This window comes from Carassius auratus, chromosome 17, assembly GCF_003368295.1.
Source record: "Carassius auratus strain Wakin chromosome 17, ASM336829v1, whole genome shotgun sequence".
Classification (NCBI taxonomy): domain Eukaryota; kingdom Metazoa; phylum Chordata; class Actinopteri; order Cypriniformes; family Cyprinidae; genus Carassius; species Carassius auratus.
In genome coordinates, this window is record NC_039259.1 from 17,546,353 (window position 1) to 17,561,566 (window position 15,214).

Consider the following 15,214-nt stretch of genomic DNA (forward strand, 5'->3'; position numbering starts at 1 on the left):
CTACTTAACAAAGATATTAGTAAAAACAAATATTAGTTCACCCCCTAAAAAAAAAAAAAAAATCTGTCATGCCAGAATTTCCCTTTATGGGAGAACTATCTCTTTAACGCTAAATCTGGCAATTAACCAATCAGAGTCAAGTATTCCAGAGAGCTGCAATAATTAATTATAAACCATGTTTCAATTGCAAATGCTGTTTGTAACTTCTCAAGCATGTTTAAAACCACCTTCTGGTAGGTCCTCAAACTTCTCACATTCACTCCATTTATCATTTAACATTCAGCTGTCTGTAACAGTGTGAAAAAATGTTTTCAGTAAAACATCAAGACTGATGCTGCCTCATGTAACCACAGTCAATTTGTCAACAACAAACTACTCAAACACTACACAACAAACCCACATTTTCCCTTATTTAGGACCGTTTACTGTTTAGCATTTTGCTTGAAGTGCCGTAATGCCCATTTTGTCCGATTATTATTCAATGATAGCTATCGTAATGACATTAAATCTAAAAGCTCTTTAAATGGCGGTATATCTGATTTACTAAGTTCTTGTAAAGAAACACATAGTAGAAACAGGCTCTACAACATCTTTTCAACCATGAGGTCACAGGATAGTCAGCTCATCCATGAGGTTCGCAAACAGGGTCAAGGTGTCACAGTGTGTAGCAAGTGTGTTATTGGGCCGGTCAGGTTCAAACTCGCTCACGGTGCTCTTTCACAATGCTCCACACCTCTTCTCGAGCTTCCTCCATGTTCTGAGCATACTCAGTCCACCTGAGGAACATCCCTACCCAAATACAATACAAGAATAATGAGGACATTAAGGATGTAAGTATATGTTTTTTTTCTTTTGCTTAAAATCAGTGGAGCTGACTTTACATACCAATAATACCAGTCAATTTCAATAATTAATCTACCAATTTTAAATTGCAATCATTTTATCACATTGCAACAGTAACCCACCTGTCCATAGCTGTAAGGACTGAGGATGTACTGAGGGCCAAATGGCCAAATCAGTGGGTTCATACAGTGGGTTGAGGTACTGCTCTTCAATATCAGGCTTCAACATGGACTGAAACAAACAGTGTGTGTTCTCCTTCACTCCTGCGGCACATCTAGCTCAGGCAAAAATAAAAATAAAGAAATATATTTTATACATTTTAAAACAAACCCTCTCTGTGAAATCAAGGCTCAAGTCTCAAAATCGAATTATGAGATAACAAGTATCAAAGTTTGATTTCAAACATTCATTTAAATATGATTTCAATCTTTGACGGCCTTGATATTAAATATATAAAGGTAATAATATTATATTAATCAAAAGTGATAGTAATGACCTTTACTCTGTTAGAGAATAAACATGTAATACATTTTCCACAAAAATATTAAGCAGCACAATTGTTTTCAGCACTGATAATATGAAATGTTTCTTAAGGAACAAAACTGCATATCAGAATTAGTTCTAAAGGATCATGTAACACTGTTGAAAGCAACAGCATATGCTGGTTAGGTATGTTTTGAAGCATGGCTGGTTTAAGCTGGTCCTTAGCTAGTCATGTGCTGGTCCTATGCAACCACACTGAACAAAATTATAACCACCACACTTTAGTTTTTGCACGCTTTTTTGCTGAACTCAAAGATATATGACTTTTTATTTACACAAAAGTCCTATTTCTCTCAAATACTGTTCACAAATCTGTCAGAATTTGTGTTAGTGAGCACTTCTCCTTTACCGATGTGTTATCACAGATGTGGCATACCAAGATGCTGATTAGAAAGCATGATTATTGCGCAGGTGTGCCTTAGGCTGGCCACAATAAAAGGCCACTCTAAAATGTACAAGTCGCAAGTTTTAAGGGTGCATGCATGTTTTACTGTATTGGGGGGTCCTGGGGTCAATATCTGGTGTGACCACCATATGCCTCACGCAGTGCAACACATCTCATTCGCATTGAGTTGATCAGGTAGTTGATTGTGGCCTGTGGAATGTTGGTCCACTCCTCTTCAATGGCTTTGGAAAGTTGTCATACACGCTGTCGTATACGCCGATACAGAGCATCCCAACCATGCTCAATGGGTGACAAGTCTGGTGTCTGCTGGCCATGCAAGAACTGGGATGTTTTCAGCTTCCCAATTGTGTACAGATCATTGCAACATGGGGCCATGCATTATCATGCTGCAACATGAGGTGATGGTTGTGGATGAATGGCACAACAATGGAGCTCAGGATCTCGTCATGGTTTCTCTGTGCATTCAAAATGCTGTCAATAAAATGCACCTGTGTTCATTGTCCATAAAGTAAACTGCCCATACCATAACCCCACCGCCACCATGGGCCACTCGAATCACAATGCTGACATCAGCAAACCGCTCACCCACATGACCCCATACACGCTGTCTGCCATCTGCCCTGTACAGTGAAAACCGGGATTTATCCGTAAAGAGAACACCTTTCCAAAGTGCCAGACGCCATTAAATGTGTGCATTTGCTCACTCAAGTTGGTTATGACGATGAACTGCAGTCAGGTTAAGACCCCGATGAGGACGACGAGCATGCATCCCTGAGATGGTTTCTGACAATTTATGCAGAAATTCTTTGGTTATGCCAACTGATTGTTGCAGCAGCTGTCCGGGTGGCTGGTCTCAGACGATCTTGGAGGTGAAGATGCTGGATGTGGAGGTCCTGGGCTGGTGTGGTCACACGTGGTCTGCGGTTGTGAGGCCAGTTGGATGTACTGCCAAATTCTCTGAAATGTCTTTGGTTATGGCTTATGGTAGAGAAATGAACATTCAATTCACGGGCGACAGCTCTGGTGGACATTCCTGCAGTCAGCATGCCAATTGCATGCACCCTCAAAACTTCTGTGGTATTGTGCTGTGTGTTAAACTGCACATTTTAGAGTGGCCTTTTATTGTGGCCAGCCTAAGGCACACCTGTAAAATAATCATGCTGCCTTGATATGCCACAGCTGTGAGGTGGATGGATCATCTTGGGAAAGAAGAAGTGCTCACTAACACAGATTTAGACAGATTTGTGAACACTATTTGAGAGAAATAGGCCTTTTGTGTACATAGAAAAAGTCTCTGAAAAATGGGGGCAAAAACAAAAGTGTTGCATTTATAATTTTGTTCAGTATATCTCCTGCTCAGGATCAGCTTAAGACCTGCACATGACCATCTTAAACCAGCTCCTGACCAGCTAAGGACTAGCTTAAACCAGCTCAAACCAGCAGCCATGCTTCAAAACATATCTAACCAGCACATTCTGGCTTTTCCAACAAGGAACACTGAAGATTGGCATATCACAGTAATAAATTAGTTTTTAAAATATATTAAAACAGAGCACAGCTAATTTAATTGAAATATTACTGTTGTACTGTACGTATTTTTGATAAGCTAAATACAGCTTTGGTACGCATTTGAAAATTGAGAATAATTTTGAACTTTTAAATGGTAGTGTATAATTAGTGTCATATAAGAGTAATTTGTGCCCACCTCTCCTGCTCATTGTTACACAGGAAGGTTCCATAGTTAGAAGCATAAACTTCTTGTGCCAGTCGGAGCAGCAGTGCCTCGCTAAACTCCAGTGCCAAAGGAAACTGACGCCACACCTGCCACACACAGTCAAGCAGCAGCAGGAAGGATGGGCACTCCTGCTTCAGACGGGCATGAGAGTATGCCGAATGAGCACATCGCTGCTGGAATGGGTGTCCAGCCTGCGATACAAGGATGCAATTCATCAACATTCTCACATACAGATCTGTGACTAATATTAGGTAGGTAGTAGTTTAGTAACCAAGTTATTATTGTAATGTAGTTGTAATGCATTCATAAGCTTCACCACACACACAGCACAGCTAATCGCACAATATGTCACACAAACAAACTTTCACCTGTATCCATTCCCTCTCTAGCAGACAGAGGAAGCCAGTGACAGTTCTAGAGGCAGGGTCTAGGATAATCTGAGCCAATGAGCTCACCAGGAGCGTGTTGTCTGTCCCTTCAGAGCCATGCACAAGCACAGAGTGACCATCCCTGCAAAAAACAGACCACAGACCGGAACAATAGATATCAAACACATGCATGGGCCTGCAGTGACCACCCTTCAAAAACAGGCCGCACGCCATCCTCAAGCCACGTGTAAGCACAGGGTGGAAAAAAAAAGACTAAAGCAGTACATCTGAGAAAATATTATGTTGATAATAATAAATGTTTCATAAGCATATTACAATGATTTCAGAAAATTTTGCTTTAGCACACAGATGGTGACAGACAGCCCAGAATTTCGTGTTGCACCTTTAAAATACCAAAGTAAAAGATCTTCCCACCTCTCCACACACTCTACCACCAGGCCTGCAGTGGACAGTGCACTGTGAACATGAGAAAGCCATTTGGAGTTCTCTAATTTACTGAGCCAGCGGTCCACACTATGCGAGAGGTCACTGCACGCCTCCACCAGCTTAATAAGACTCTCCTGCACAACCTTACCCCTGTAAATGACACGATTACATGCAAAATCATAGCAAAATGGCTTTCAAAGTCAGATGGGTCACATATTTTCAGACTATTAAAATGTTCCCTCTCACCTTTCATGGTGTCTATGGATTCTTTTCCAGTGTCTATAACAGGATTTAGACTCAAAACCTCCCCCTGTCATCCGGGCCTGCTGGGCTTGCTGGGCAGAACGCAGATCGATAATGTAACCCAACTCTGACCCATCAATCACAGCCTGGAGAAGGAGCTCATCCTCCTTACATCTCTTCTTATTGGCTCCTGTCAAAGGCTGGCTGCTCCGCATAATCACCTAGACAATGGATACAAATAACTTTTACTCTGGACATTTGGATCTGTATTATGTATTTTTTGCTTTATTCAGAAATGTAGCTCTTATACAATATATGGTTACATACACATATATTTAAGATATAAGAAAACATCCTACACTCACCATTCCATTGCTATGGTGACAATAGGAGAGCACAGGGAATCTGCCGCCTTGTCTGAACCTGGCTGAGCGGATCAGCTTGTCATCATCCACCTCACGAGGCACAATGACCGCAGATGGATACGATGGGCATACAGAGTAATCTGAGTTTACTTTACTGACTCTCCACCTGTCCCACTGCTCACACACACACACACACACACACAAACACATATTATGAACATATGCCTATGTATACACTAATACATAAATTATAAATATGCATTACTTTTAAGTAATAAATAAAAAACTATCTAGAAAAACTAGTAAAGAAAACTAAATTAACCCTAAACAGTAATATTTAAAAACTGATCAAAATGACATAAAGCACATAAGAAAATATTAAACATTTATATAAATATAAAACAATAACTTTATATAAGATAGGGTGATTGTGAACGCTATGGAGACAACAAGGGCAAAGAAAATCAGACAAAAAAAGCTGCATATGAGTGAAAAACTAGTAACAGAAAGAACAGACATTGCTTTATTTCTTGTGCATTTAAGTGTTGCCCATGTCTCACAACTGCTTTTTGTTTCCTGTGACAAACAAAGTGCTTCCTGTTTGTTTTTATTTCAGGAAATGAAACAATAACGTATATTAGGTAACATCTGACCTAGAAGTAATAATTTTCAGCATTGTTTATTTGTGTTTGAACTTGATTGTGGTTTTTAAAGCAGGATACTCAGAGTGACAGCAAATGGAGGAAAGGGAAGTGAAAGTGAAAGAAAGAAAATACAGTTAAGAGAGTGTGTAGCTCACCAGCCTTTCTGTTTGTTTGTAATATTGCTCTGTCGTGGACAGGCCCCATGGGCCGAGCAGAGTAAGGTGTGACGGTCTGTAGAAGAAGGGATACATCTCTGTCACACTTTCCAGAGACGAAAGAGCCTACAGAGACATGAGATGATATTAGTTCACTCTCACTCACAGCTGAGGCAGTGCTGGACTCAACATGGCTTTAGAAAACATGCTTAAAATCACATTTAATGACAATATTCAGGATTTTCCAGAATACTTTGCTGCTGACAGTGGGAGATTTGTAAATTTTTTTTTTTTTTAAGTGTGCACAGTATTTTCCCTTTATTTTAAGATTTAGATAAAAACTTTTGCCATAATCTAATGCTAATTTAAAGTAAATCTTTATTAAATCTCAAAATATATATTTGTTACATTGTAAGTTATTTATTTGAATTTTAATGTTTTTTTGTACAATTTAAATAGTGGCCAACTCTTAACAACCATAACAAGGCAGAAATTTCAGTGCAAGCTGCTCGATTTGAGGGGGTTTGTTCATATTACATTTTAATATATATGCAGATAACACATTTTTATAATATTCCACAATATTACACTTCTAATGTATTTCTTAACAAATAAATGCAGCCTTGGTGAGCACAACATACCTCTTTCAAAACTTTGACGAATCTTACAGACCCCAAACTTTTGAAAAGTAGTATACCGAATCCTAAATATTAGCCATATTAATACTAATCCTTGTAACAAGCATGGCTAGTTATAACTATAATTAGTACCTCTATAGAACTGGCAATGTTCAGACATTCCTCCATTCCAGGAATTTCCAACTGAAGAACCAGCAGGTCCTTACATTTAATGGTGATAGTACCAGAGGATCCCACAGCCCTGTATCAGACACATATACAAACACCCCCACACACATTTAAGTACATTCCTCTATGTTTTCTCACACTCTTAAATGCCATACAATCATCTCCACTGGGGCCTCAGAAGAGACGGAAGCAGGAAGCAAAAACAAGCCATGAGCGTAAAGCTAGCAGAGAGACAACAAAATATATTGCAGATGTATGACTGAGCTTAAAATTTAAATTTAATAGAACGTAACAGTCTCTATTTTTGTCTCTCAATATCTGGATGTTAGATTACAAACACAAATATCTATATAACACTTCATAAACACTTTTGCTTTGCATGTACAGTATTAAAAACACAAAAAAGCGTGTCAAAGAGACACATATTGCGTAAATGCTCACTGCAAAGCATGAATATCTTGCAAAACAAATTTTTTCAGTTTTTTTTTTCTCTGCCATAAGCTATAATAACATGTTACCTGGGGTATCCGAAAAGATTCTCGACACTGACATGCAGGAAAAGTGATTGGTGAAATTAGAGAAAGAGAGAATTTGCTTATTATTACAGAAGCAGGTCACTTCAGGGATCAAACACATACACAACTGTGTCCCAATAAGATTCAAAAACAGATGCCTGGATGAATAAGAATATGAATTATGCATTTGCAAATGGACATGTGTCTTAATTTGCTGTAATAAAGTCATGTTTCAGCACAACAGTGATCAAAAATACACATAAATAAATAAAAATCCTTCTGAAACAAATCTTGATTCAGTAATATCCAAATTAATAGATTTTCTGAGAGATTATTTTACACCACTGATTCAACTAAAATATCTGGTTACATGAATAAAACTAAAATTAAGTTATTAATCATATACAAATTAGCTCTCTAGAGCAATTGTAAAATATTTCAAATGTAATTTAAGATGGTCTTAATAAGTTTAATGCTGGAAGACCATCTTAAACCAGATAAAACACACAAACCATCTAAGGCTGGTTTATGATCATTTTCCATCAGCAGTCAAACCTGGACTTCAGCTGATGAGAACAGCTGTCTCTCTACCTTTTCTCAATGGCATCGATGTTCTTGAGGAGAATGAGAAGTTGCCAGGAAGCTTCATCCTTTCTGTTTGAGAACAGAAGGTGATGGCTGGTAACGCACAGGGTTCCTCTGAGTGCTGGATGGAAAGGTCTTCTCAGGGTAACATCTTCAACATTAGCGGTCTTGATGTGCTCCGACAACTCCATTTCACAACGACAACCGCCACCATCTGCTACTTCTCACGAGTTTAGAGAGCTGGTGGGCGAGCCACGCGGGTCTCTGTCTTCCGCTAATCCTCTACAAAACCGAGTCCCACCCCTTACCGTTAATTTAGGCTGTTATAAAACTCACCGGTAGCTGGCAAATGTAAAATGCCACTGAGCGACTGTGCGCGAGCGACGGGGAGGTGTGGCTGCTCGCGCGACTCATAAGCATTTTGTTGGCTTCTTTATACTTTCGTTTCCGTTCACACTCTTGAAGTCCCAGTCCTCTTCTCTTTTTTTGTGATGTTGGTGTTTATTGTTGTTCCCTTTTCGTATAATTTTTTTTTTGCAGTCTTCCTGACATTTCAGAGTATTAGGGTAAGAATAAGTCTGCTTTAGTTAGTAAATAAAGGAAAAAATCGTATTATTTTTTGTAGTCTTTATACTGTTCTTCAGTTTTTTCAAATCAATTAGATATTCGTTTTACATGTTATAATGGAAGATGCCACACACCCCCAAATAAATAAACACCCTTGCGAGGGACCAGTAATAGGCAGCATCTTCATGTCAGTTTATCCAGTAACACACACACACACACGCACGCACGCACGCACACACACACACACACACACACACACACACACACACACACACACAAACACATATATATATATATATATATATATATATATATATATTATATATGTATATAATTTTTTTTTTCTTCTTCTTCTTCTTTTATTTATTTGTGACCCTGGACCACCAAACCAGTCATAGTAGCACAAGTATTTTTGATTTGGGTCAAAATTATCATTTTTTTCTTTTACGCCAAAATCATTAGAATATTAAGTAAAGACCATATTCCATGAAGCTATTTTGGACAATTTCTACTGTTAATATAACAAAACTACATTTTTGATTAGTAATATGCATTGTGAAGAACTTCATTTAGACAACTTTAAAGGTGATTTTCTCAGTATTTTGCTTTTTTTCAAAACCTAAAATTCCAGATTTTTAAATAGTTGTATCTCAGCCAAATATTGATCTATGCTAACAAATCACATAACAATTAAAAGCTTTCAGATTATGAATACATCTCAATGTCAAAATATTTATATACCCTTATGACTGGTTTTGTGGTCCAGAGTCACATTGATATATAGCCAGGTGCGTCTAAAAAAATTTTATATTGTGAAAAAGTTTTTTTTTTTTTTTTTACTTATATCAAAAAGTAAAACGTTCTTATATTCTAGATTAATTAAACCTAAGGCAAAACTTTTCAAAAGTTTTAGAGCTTACAGACAGTTAATAAAAAAGGTTAAAAAAAATCCCCCTTGGGTAGAATTACATAACTTTTTATTCACATCTACACAATGCTTCTCTGAACTTTTTTGAGGACCCCCCAACACCCCCTTGCGGATCTCTGGGGGTCCCTGGACCCTAGTTTGAAAACCGACTTATAGGCATAGACAGTAAAAGAAATGGACACAGCGACCCCATTGGAACCAAGGGGCAAGGAACTCGACCGGAAGTTGAAGTCTGGTGGGGGCTGCCATCTTTTAGCAGAACTTCACTTGTGTTAGCATTCCCATTGACTCCCATTCATTTTGGCGTCACTTTGACAGCGAATAACTTTACATCTGAGGCGTTTAAAGACTCTGTTTGTCCATTATTTATTTCTAAAGATACACGACAATGTATAAAGGGCTCCATTACCTTCTATGTTACATTATGGCCCCGTATAAACAGTTTTTGTAAAAAATAGGCTAACGACTGCGTCATAACCACTCGGCTCTCTGTCGCATTACCGTACAGACAGGAGGAGAAGCTCGCAGGCAATTAACTTGATATGGCGTACTGGCGTTACATTTTAAAATACTATACAAAATAATTAATCAGAATACTTACTCCTGCTCACTCACGCCAAAGAACTCCCCGCTCAAGCTCGCCGTCTCTGCAAGATTAACGATGGCAGTTTGCACGCACAGCTACTAGAAGATTTACATCTGTCAGACAGGTTGCTGACGTCGTCAAGCTTCGTTTGAGTCTGCGCGTCAGAAACGGAAGTGCTAAAAAACGCTAAAACTGGGCTTCATTTGTCTCAATTGAGTTCCAATCATAGACAGTAAAAGAAATGGACACAGCGACCCCATTGGAACTCAATTGAGACAAATGAAGCCCAGTTTTAGCGTTTTTTAGCACTTCCGTTTCTGACGCGCAGACTCAAACGAAGCTTGACGACGTCAGCAACCTGTCTGACAGATGTAAATCTTCTAGTAGCTGTGCGTGCAAACTGCCATCGTTAATCTTGCAGAGACGGCGAGCTTGAGCGGGGAGTTCTTTGGCGTGAGTGAGCAGGAGTAAGTATTCTGATTAATTATTTTGTATAGTATTTTAAAATGTAACGCCAGTACGCCATATCAAGTTAATTGCCTGCGAGCTTCTCCTCCTGTCTGTACGGTAATGCGACAGAGAGCCGAGTGGTTATGACGCAATCGTTAGCCTATTTTTTACAAAAACTGTTTATACGGGGCCATAATGTAACATAGAAGGTAATGGAGCCCTTTATACATTGTCGTGTATCTTTAGAAATAAATAATGGACAAACAGAGTCTTTAAACGCCTCAGATGTAAAGTTATTCGCTGTCAAAGTGACGCCAAAATGAATGGGAGTCAATGGGAATGCTAACACAAGTGAAGTTCTGCTAAAAGATGGCAGCCCCCACCAGACTTCAACTTCCGGTCGAGTTCCTTGCCCCTTGCTTATAGGCCTACCGTTCGTTTTAAAATAACACCCCATTAATACCTGATACCAGCAGGAGATGGAGACATTCTGTCGTAAAACAGTTCCAAAGACTCAAGTTGGATTTTACTGGTATATATATATATATATATATATATATATATATATATATATATATATATATATATATATATATATGTGTGCATACTAGATATAATGTAAGTTAATATAGGCTAAGTAATAAATAATATAAAGAAGCTAATTCAGGTAACACCACAGGAATACATAGATTTCCTTGCGGGAGACCTCGTTTTAAATAAATAGTCCTACAGCCCTTTTAAGACCCATTTGAAAATAATGTAAAAGATAGGCTACTTTCTATTAAGGTTATTTTTTTTTGCTTTTTATCTTTCATTAGAACAATCTTTGATTACCAAACTATATTATTATTAGGATTATTATTATTATAGCTAATTTGTTTTATTATTTATAGCTAATTATTATTATTTATATATCTTTTTTCTCTCTCTTTTACATTTTCAAGAACCTCATTGGCAGCTCTCAGGGTTGTCCCGGTTTAAAGATTCACTAATATGCCTAGCGTTTGTTTCATAATGAATATATATATATTGATATCTTTCCGAATCCAATGCTGGATTTTAGATTCTTAGTGCAATTCCTCAAAATCAGCAGGAGATGGAGACACTCTTTTGTAAAACAGTTGACAAAGACTTACTTTGTATTATTATTGGCGAGATCTTGCTGAGCTAGAAGTAGTGTGAACGAGTTTTGGGCCACAGGATACATGCATTAAATGTTTACTTGTCATTCCTTGGTTAGTTGTCTTTGTGATAACAAATTTAATTGTTCTGAAACTTCTCAAGGTGGTTTTGAGCGCATGTGAGGTTAGGTGTCAGTGACCCTGTACCACTTGAATAGTTCCACATGAACACGAAATGTCGCATTTGGCCGCAACATGCAAGTTCAGACTGTCTAAAACAACGATAGCCTGTCAGTATACTGCCAGAGCATGGGCGGTCACTTCTCCGTCTATATAAACATTAGCACAGCACACCTCTTGAGATTAATCACTCTTGCACATGACCGGGCACAGCGCACATGTCTGAGCAGTCACAGTCTCGCCTATCTGGAATGAAAGCAGCTCAGTGATGGAGTTCAGAGAGCTGGGAGCAGACGAGAGCTCCGAGGGCGATACGGAGGATCTGGATAATGTAAAAGCCCTGACAGAGAAACTCAAACTCCAAACGCGCAGACCGTCGTACCTAGAATGGAAGGAGCGACTGCAGGCTCGCCCGTGGACTGATGCCACTCACGGTTCAGATGCGAGCAGCCCAGGATCTGTGGAGAAGGACACCCAGCTACCCGACATCTGGAAAGATGGGATGCCTTATAAGAACATCTGCGGCTTTGATACTATGGACGACGCGTTAGAGTGGCTCAGAAACGAACTGGTATTGTATTCATAAGCTTTAGGTTTTATTTTTATTTAAACGTTTGACTATTTTTTGAAAATGTCATTGTGTATCTATCTATCTATCTATCTATCTATCTATCTATCTATCTATCTATCTATCTATCTATCTATCTATCTATCTATCTATCTATCTATCTATCTATCTATCTATCTACCTCTGTCTGTCTGTGTTCTAAGTCATTTATATTTCTAGAAAATTTTGTTCTTTTGAACTCTCTATTCACCAGAGAATCCTGAAAATTGTATCACGGTTTCCACAAAAATATTAAGACAAATATGAAACTGAAGACCGGAGAAATAACTTCTGAAAATTCAACCTTGCCACCATAGGAATAAATTACATTTTAGAATATATTCAAAAAAGTAATAAAACATTTAATTATTGTTTTTGATATTTCTGGTCAAATAAATGAAACCCTAGTGAGCAAAAGAGATTTCTTTTAAAAACATTTAAAAAATCTTATCCAACCCAAACTTTTGAACAGTATATATTTATTAAATGATATAAAAACATGTAAATAATATACTGTATATACTATAAATACTAATACAAAATAAGTAATATAACAGAATAGTAAATAGTACAACACAGGCGGCCTGACTCTCGTCTCGGCATATTGCACCGAAATGCCACACAGGTGCAGAAACTTGAGTGGGTGTTTGACAGAAAGGTGCGCTCCGTTCCCTGCATGTGTGCCTGCTGTTCCAGACAATTTAATCTTATAATTACTGCTGGTTATCAAAGACTTGATGTGTGAGCTATAAAATGGTTCTCCCTCTCTCTTTCTCATTGCTCCTCAGCGGGAGATGCAGATGCAGGATAACCGTCTAGCACGACAGTTGATTCGCTTACGGGGAGAGATCCACAGGCTGAAGGTGGAGCAGGTGTGTCACCGTCACAAAGAGATGCTGGATGATGCCACATATGAGCTGGAGGAGTGTGAGGAGGACTCGGACCTGCTGTGTGACATCCCCATGAAAGCCACCTTCACTCTTTCCACCCCTCTCAAACATCTTGGTCTCACCAAGATGAACCTAAACTCCAGACGATTCTCTCTCTGCTGAGAGGCACGACGAGGAGAGATGCCCCTCAATGCACAGCTCTCACTGACACTGGAAGCCAAATATCTTTCATTTCAGTGTTACAACTGGACTATTGCAAAAAAAAAAAAAAAAAAAACACCCTTTAAGTTTTCTTCAGATCACTAAGCCTTAGTGACAGGTGGTCATATCTAAAAATGCAGTAACCAGCACTACAGTCTATACAGTCTATACAACTATTAAACCACTTGTGAATGCGGACTCGCCTCAGGTCTGAGAAAGTCCCCATGCAGAGTTGAAAAAAAGTTTATATTTACTTTTAACAATAGCTGAACTGATCTGAGAATCAGGAGGAACCTGCTTCTGTGTCAAAAGGCGTGTGATTGGCACACACTCCCATGAGCGCTCCTGAATGCTCAGAGGAGGAAACACTCTCCTGTCCTTGGCTGTGATCCCGAGCAGCAGCCTCACAGGAAGTGTGAGTTTATGTTCAGGCGTTTTGTCACCTTGTCTCTTAAAACCTAAAAATAACCCCCACTCTTCGGCTCAGCAACAATTGAAAAGTTCATATCAGTCTCTGTTTTGTTCAGCCCACTGTCGGTGGTTGTACTTTAATAAGTTGAGGGTTCATTTTTGAGAATCTTGTGTTTGGGGAATTTTTATTCACAGGTCAGAGTTTTTATTGCCTCCTTCGTATCTCTACACAGAATCCATTCAAGTTTAGTTTACTTTATTACAAGCACTGGAAATTTAGCACTGCATTTGTTAATGGATACTTGTATCAAAAGCTTATATCAAAAGCTCCATGATAAAATTACAACATATCAAAAAGGATATTTATTATTTAATAACTTGGGACTAAATGAGTGTTACCAATTAATTATAGATTTGATATATGAAATAAATGCATCGGTTCAGCAAGGATGCATTAAATGACCTTTACATTGTTTAAAAAAAATGAAGGATCATGAGACATTAAATATTGGGTTAATGGCTGAAAATTCAGTTTTGCCTTCACAGGAATAAATTACATTTTAAAATATATTAAAATAGACTTAGAAATAAAATAAAATAAACTTTTAAATTGTACGATATTGCGGTTTTATACAGCTGTATTTTTGATCAAGTAAATGCAGGCTTTGTGATCATATAAAACTTCTTTCAGAAACATCACAAACTATTTTACAGAGCTCAAACTTTTTAATGGTAGTGTACATAATGTTTTTTGTTAATTAGTAAAATGTTTGGTGTACAAATGTTTAAGTGCACTGTTAAGGGTATAAAACGTCCTTTTGCTTTCAATCACCTGTTTACTAAAATCAAACACAATGACTGCCTTTTTTTCCGCACAGGGCTAAACAAAAAAGCCTTGAATTTGACTTAAATTAATAAAATGCCTTAAAGTTATTTTGAAGATATATTGTGATTGATATTGTAATTTAGAAGAAAGGAGAAAAACATTGCTCATTCACTGTAACTCATTCACTCATAATAAAAATCTATGAATCTTTTGAGCATTGTTGCTTTACATTTGTAAATAAATGTTATATTTGTAAATACAAGTATTTAAAACCATTATTTTCCTTTTGATCAAAAGTTTCTTTGATTTATGTATTTGTGTAATTACTTTTGAGCGGCTCTTATCTTGCTCTGCTCAGATTCTTCTGTCTCGCACATCCTCACATGAATAAACCCAGAGGGTTTTTGTGCAGTGTTATCACACAAATGAAAATAGCTGATATTTATCAGAATAGGCTGCATTTACCAGTAATCAAACAAAGTCAAACAATGGACCAGTTGCTTTATTGATTGTAACTGCAGTGACGGCACTGACTGACAAAAGGAGCATGTGACACATGCCAAGAAATGATCTCATGCTAGATAAATATGGGAGAGAGAAAGAGGGAGGGACATTGGCAAGGAAAGACATCTTTCCTAAAGCTGTTCTCAACACTGATATTACAAGCATTTGTAGTTTACGTGTCATAAACCCAATGGCATTAGGGCAAGTGCCTTCGTTGAACAGTTCACACAAGGGCTGCTTTAGATTCCTCCTTCAAACAGAAACATGAACTATTTAGGTCACCTGTGA

General features: G+C 38.0%; 2 protein-coding genes across 3 annotated transcripts; one reads left to right on the forward strand and one right to left on the reverse strand.

Annotated features, from left to right (window-relative positions):
* Positions 1-42: 42 nt before the first annotated feature.
* Positions 43-8,098, reverse strand: LOC113117447 (myotubularin-related protein 9-like). Of its 2 annotated transcripts, XM_026286128.1 has the most exons (11): positions 7,662-8,098; positions 7,074-7,100; positions 6,520-6,628; positions 5,750-5,875; positions 4,951-5,124; positions 4,589-4,806; positions 4,331-4,492; positions 3,896-4,037; positions 3,498-3,718; positions 966-1,117; positions 44-789 (listed from the first exon to the last, which is right to left on the reverse strand). In XM_026286128.1, the coding sequence occupies exons 1-11, from the start codon at positions 7,844-7,846 to the stop codon at positions 695-697; spliced, it is 1,611 nt and encodes a 536-aa protein (XP_026141913.1). In that variant the 5' UTR covers positions 7,847-8,098; the 3' UTR covers positions 44-694. The 2 variants fall into 2 exon arrangements, with proteins under 2 accessions (XP_026141914.1, XP_026141913.1); XM_026286129.1 differs by lacking the exon at positions 7,074-7,100 and having other exon boundaries at positions 43-789.
* A 3,521-nt stretch (positions 8,099-11,619) lies between these two features.
* On the forward strand, positions 11,620-13,261 carry fam167b (family with sequence similarity 167 member B). Its single transcript, XM_026286131.1, has 2 exons — positions 11,620-12,058; positions 12,883-13,261. Exons 1-2 carry the CDS (start codon positions 11,756-11,758, stop codon positions 13,144-13,146), a joined length of 567 nt encoding a protein of 188 aa, XP_026141916.1. The 5' UTR covers positions 11,620-11,755; the 3' UTR covers positions 13,147-13,261.
* Positions 13,262-15,214: the final 1,953 nt, after the last annotated feature.

Excerpts from the sequence above, each read along its gene's own strand:
- fam167b (XM_026286131.1), top strand. The coding sequence starts at position 11,756 with ATGGAGTTCAGAGAGCTGGGAGCAGACGAGAGCTCCGAGGGCGATACG. Across the intron at positions 12,059-12,882 it reads AGTGGCTCAGAAACGAACTG|CGGGAGATGCAGATGCAGGA; the intron begins GTATTGTATTCA and ends ATTGCTCCTCAG.
- LOC113117447 (XM_026286128.1), bottom strand. The coding sequence starts at position 7,846 with ATGGAGTTGTCGGAGCACATCAAGACCGCTAATGTTGAAGATGTTACC. Across the intron at positions 4,493-4,588 it reads ATCCATAGACACCATGAAAG|GGGTAAGGTTGTGCAGGAGA; the intron begins GTGAGAGGGAAC and ends TGTCATTTACAG. Across the intron at positions 790-965 it reads GTCCTTACAGCTATGGACAG|GGATGTTCCTCAGGTGGACT; the intron begins GTGGGTTACTGT and ends GTATTTGGGTAG.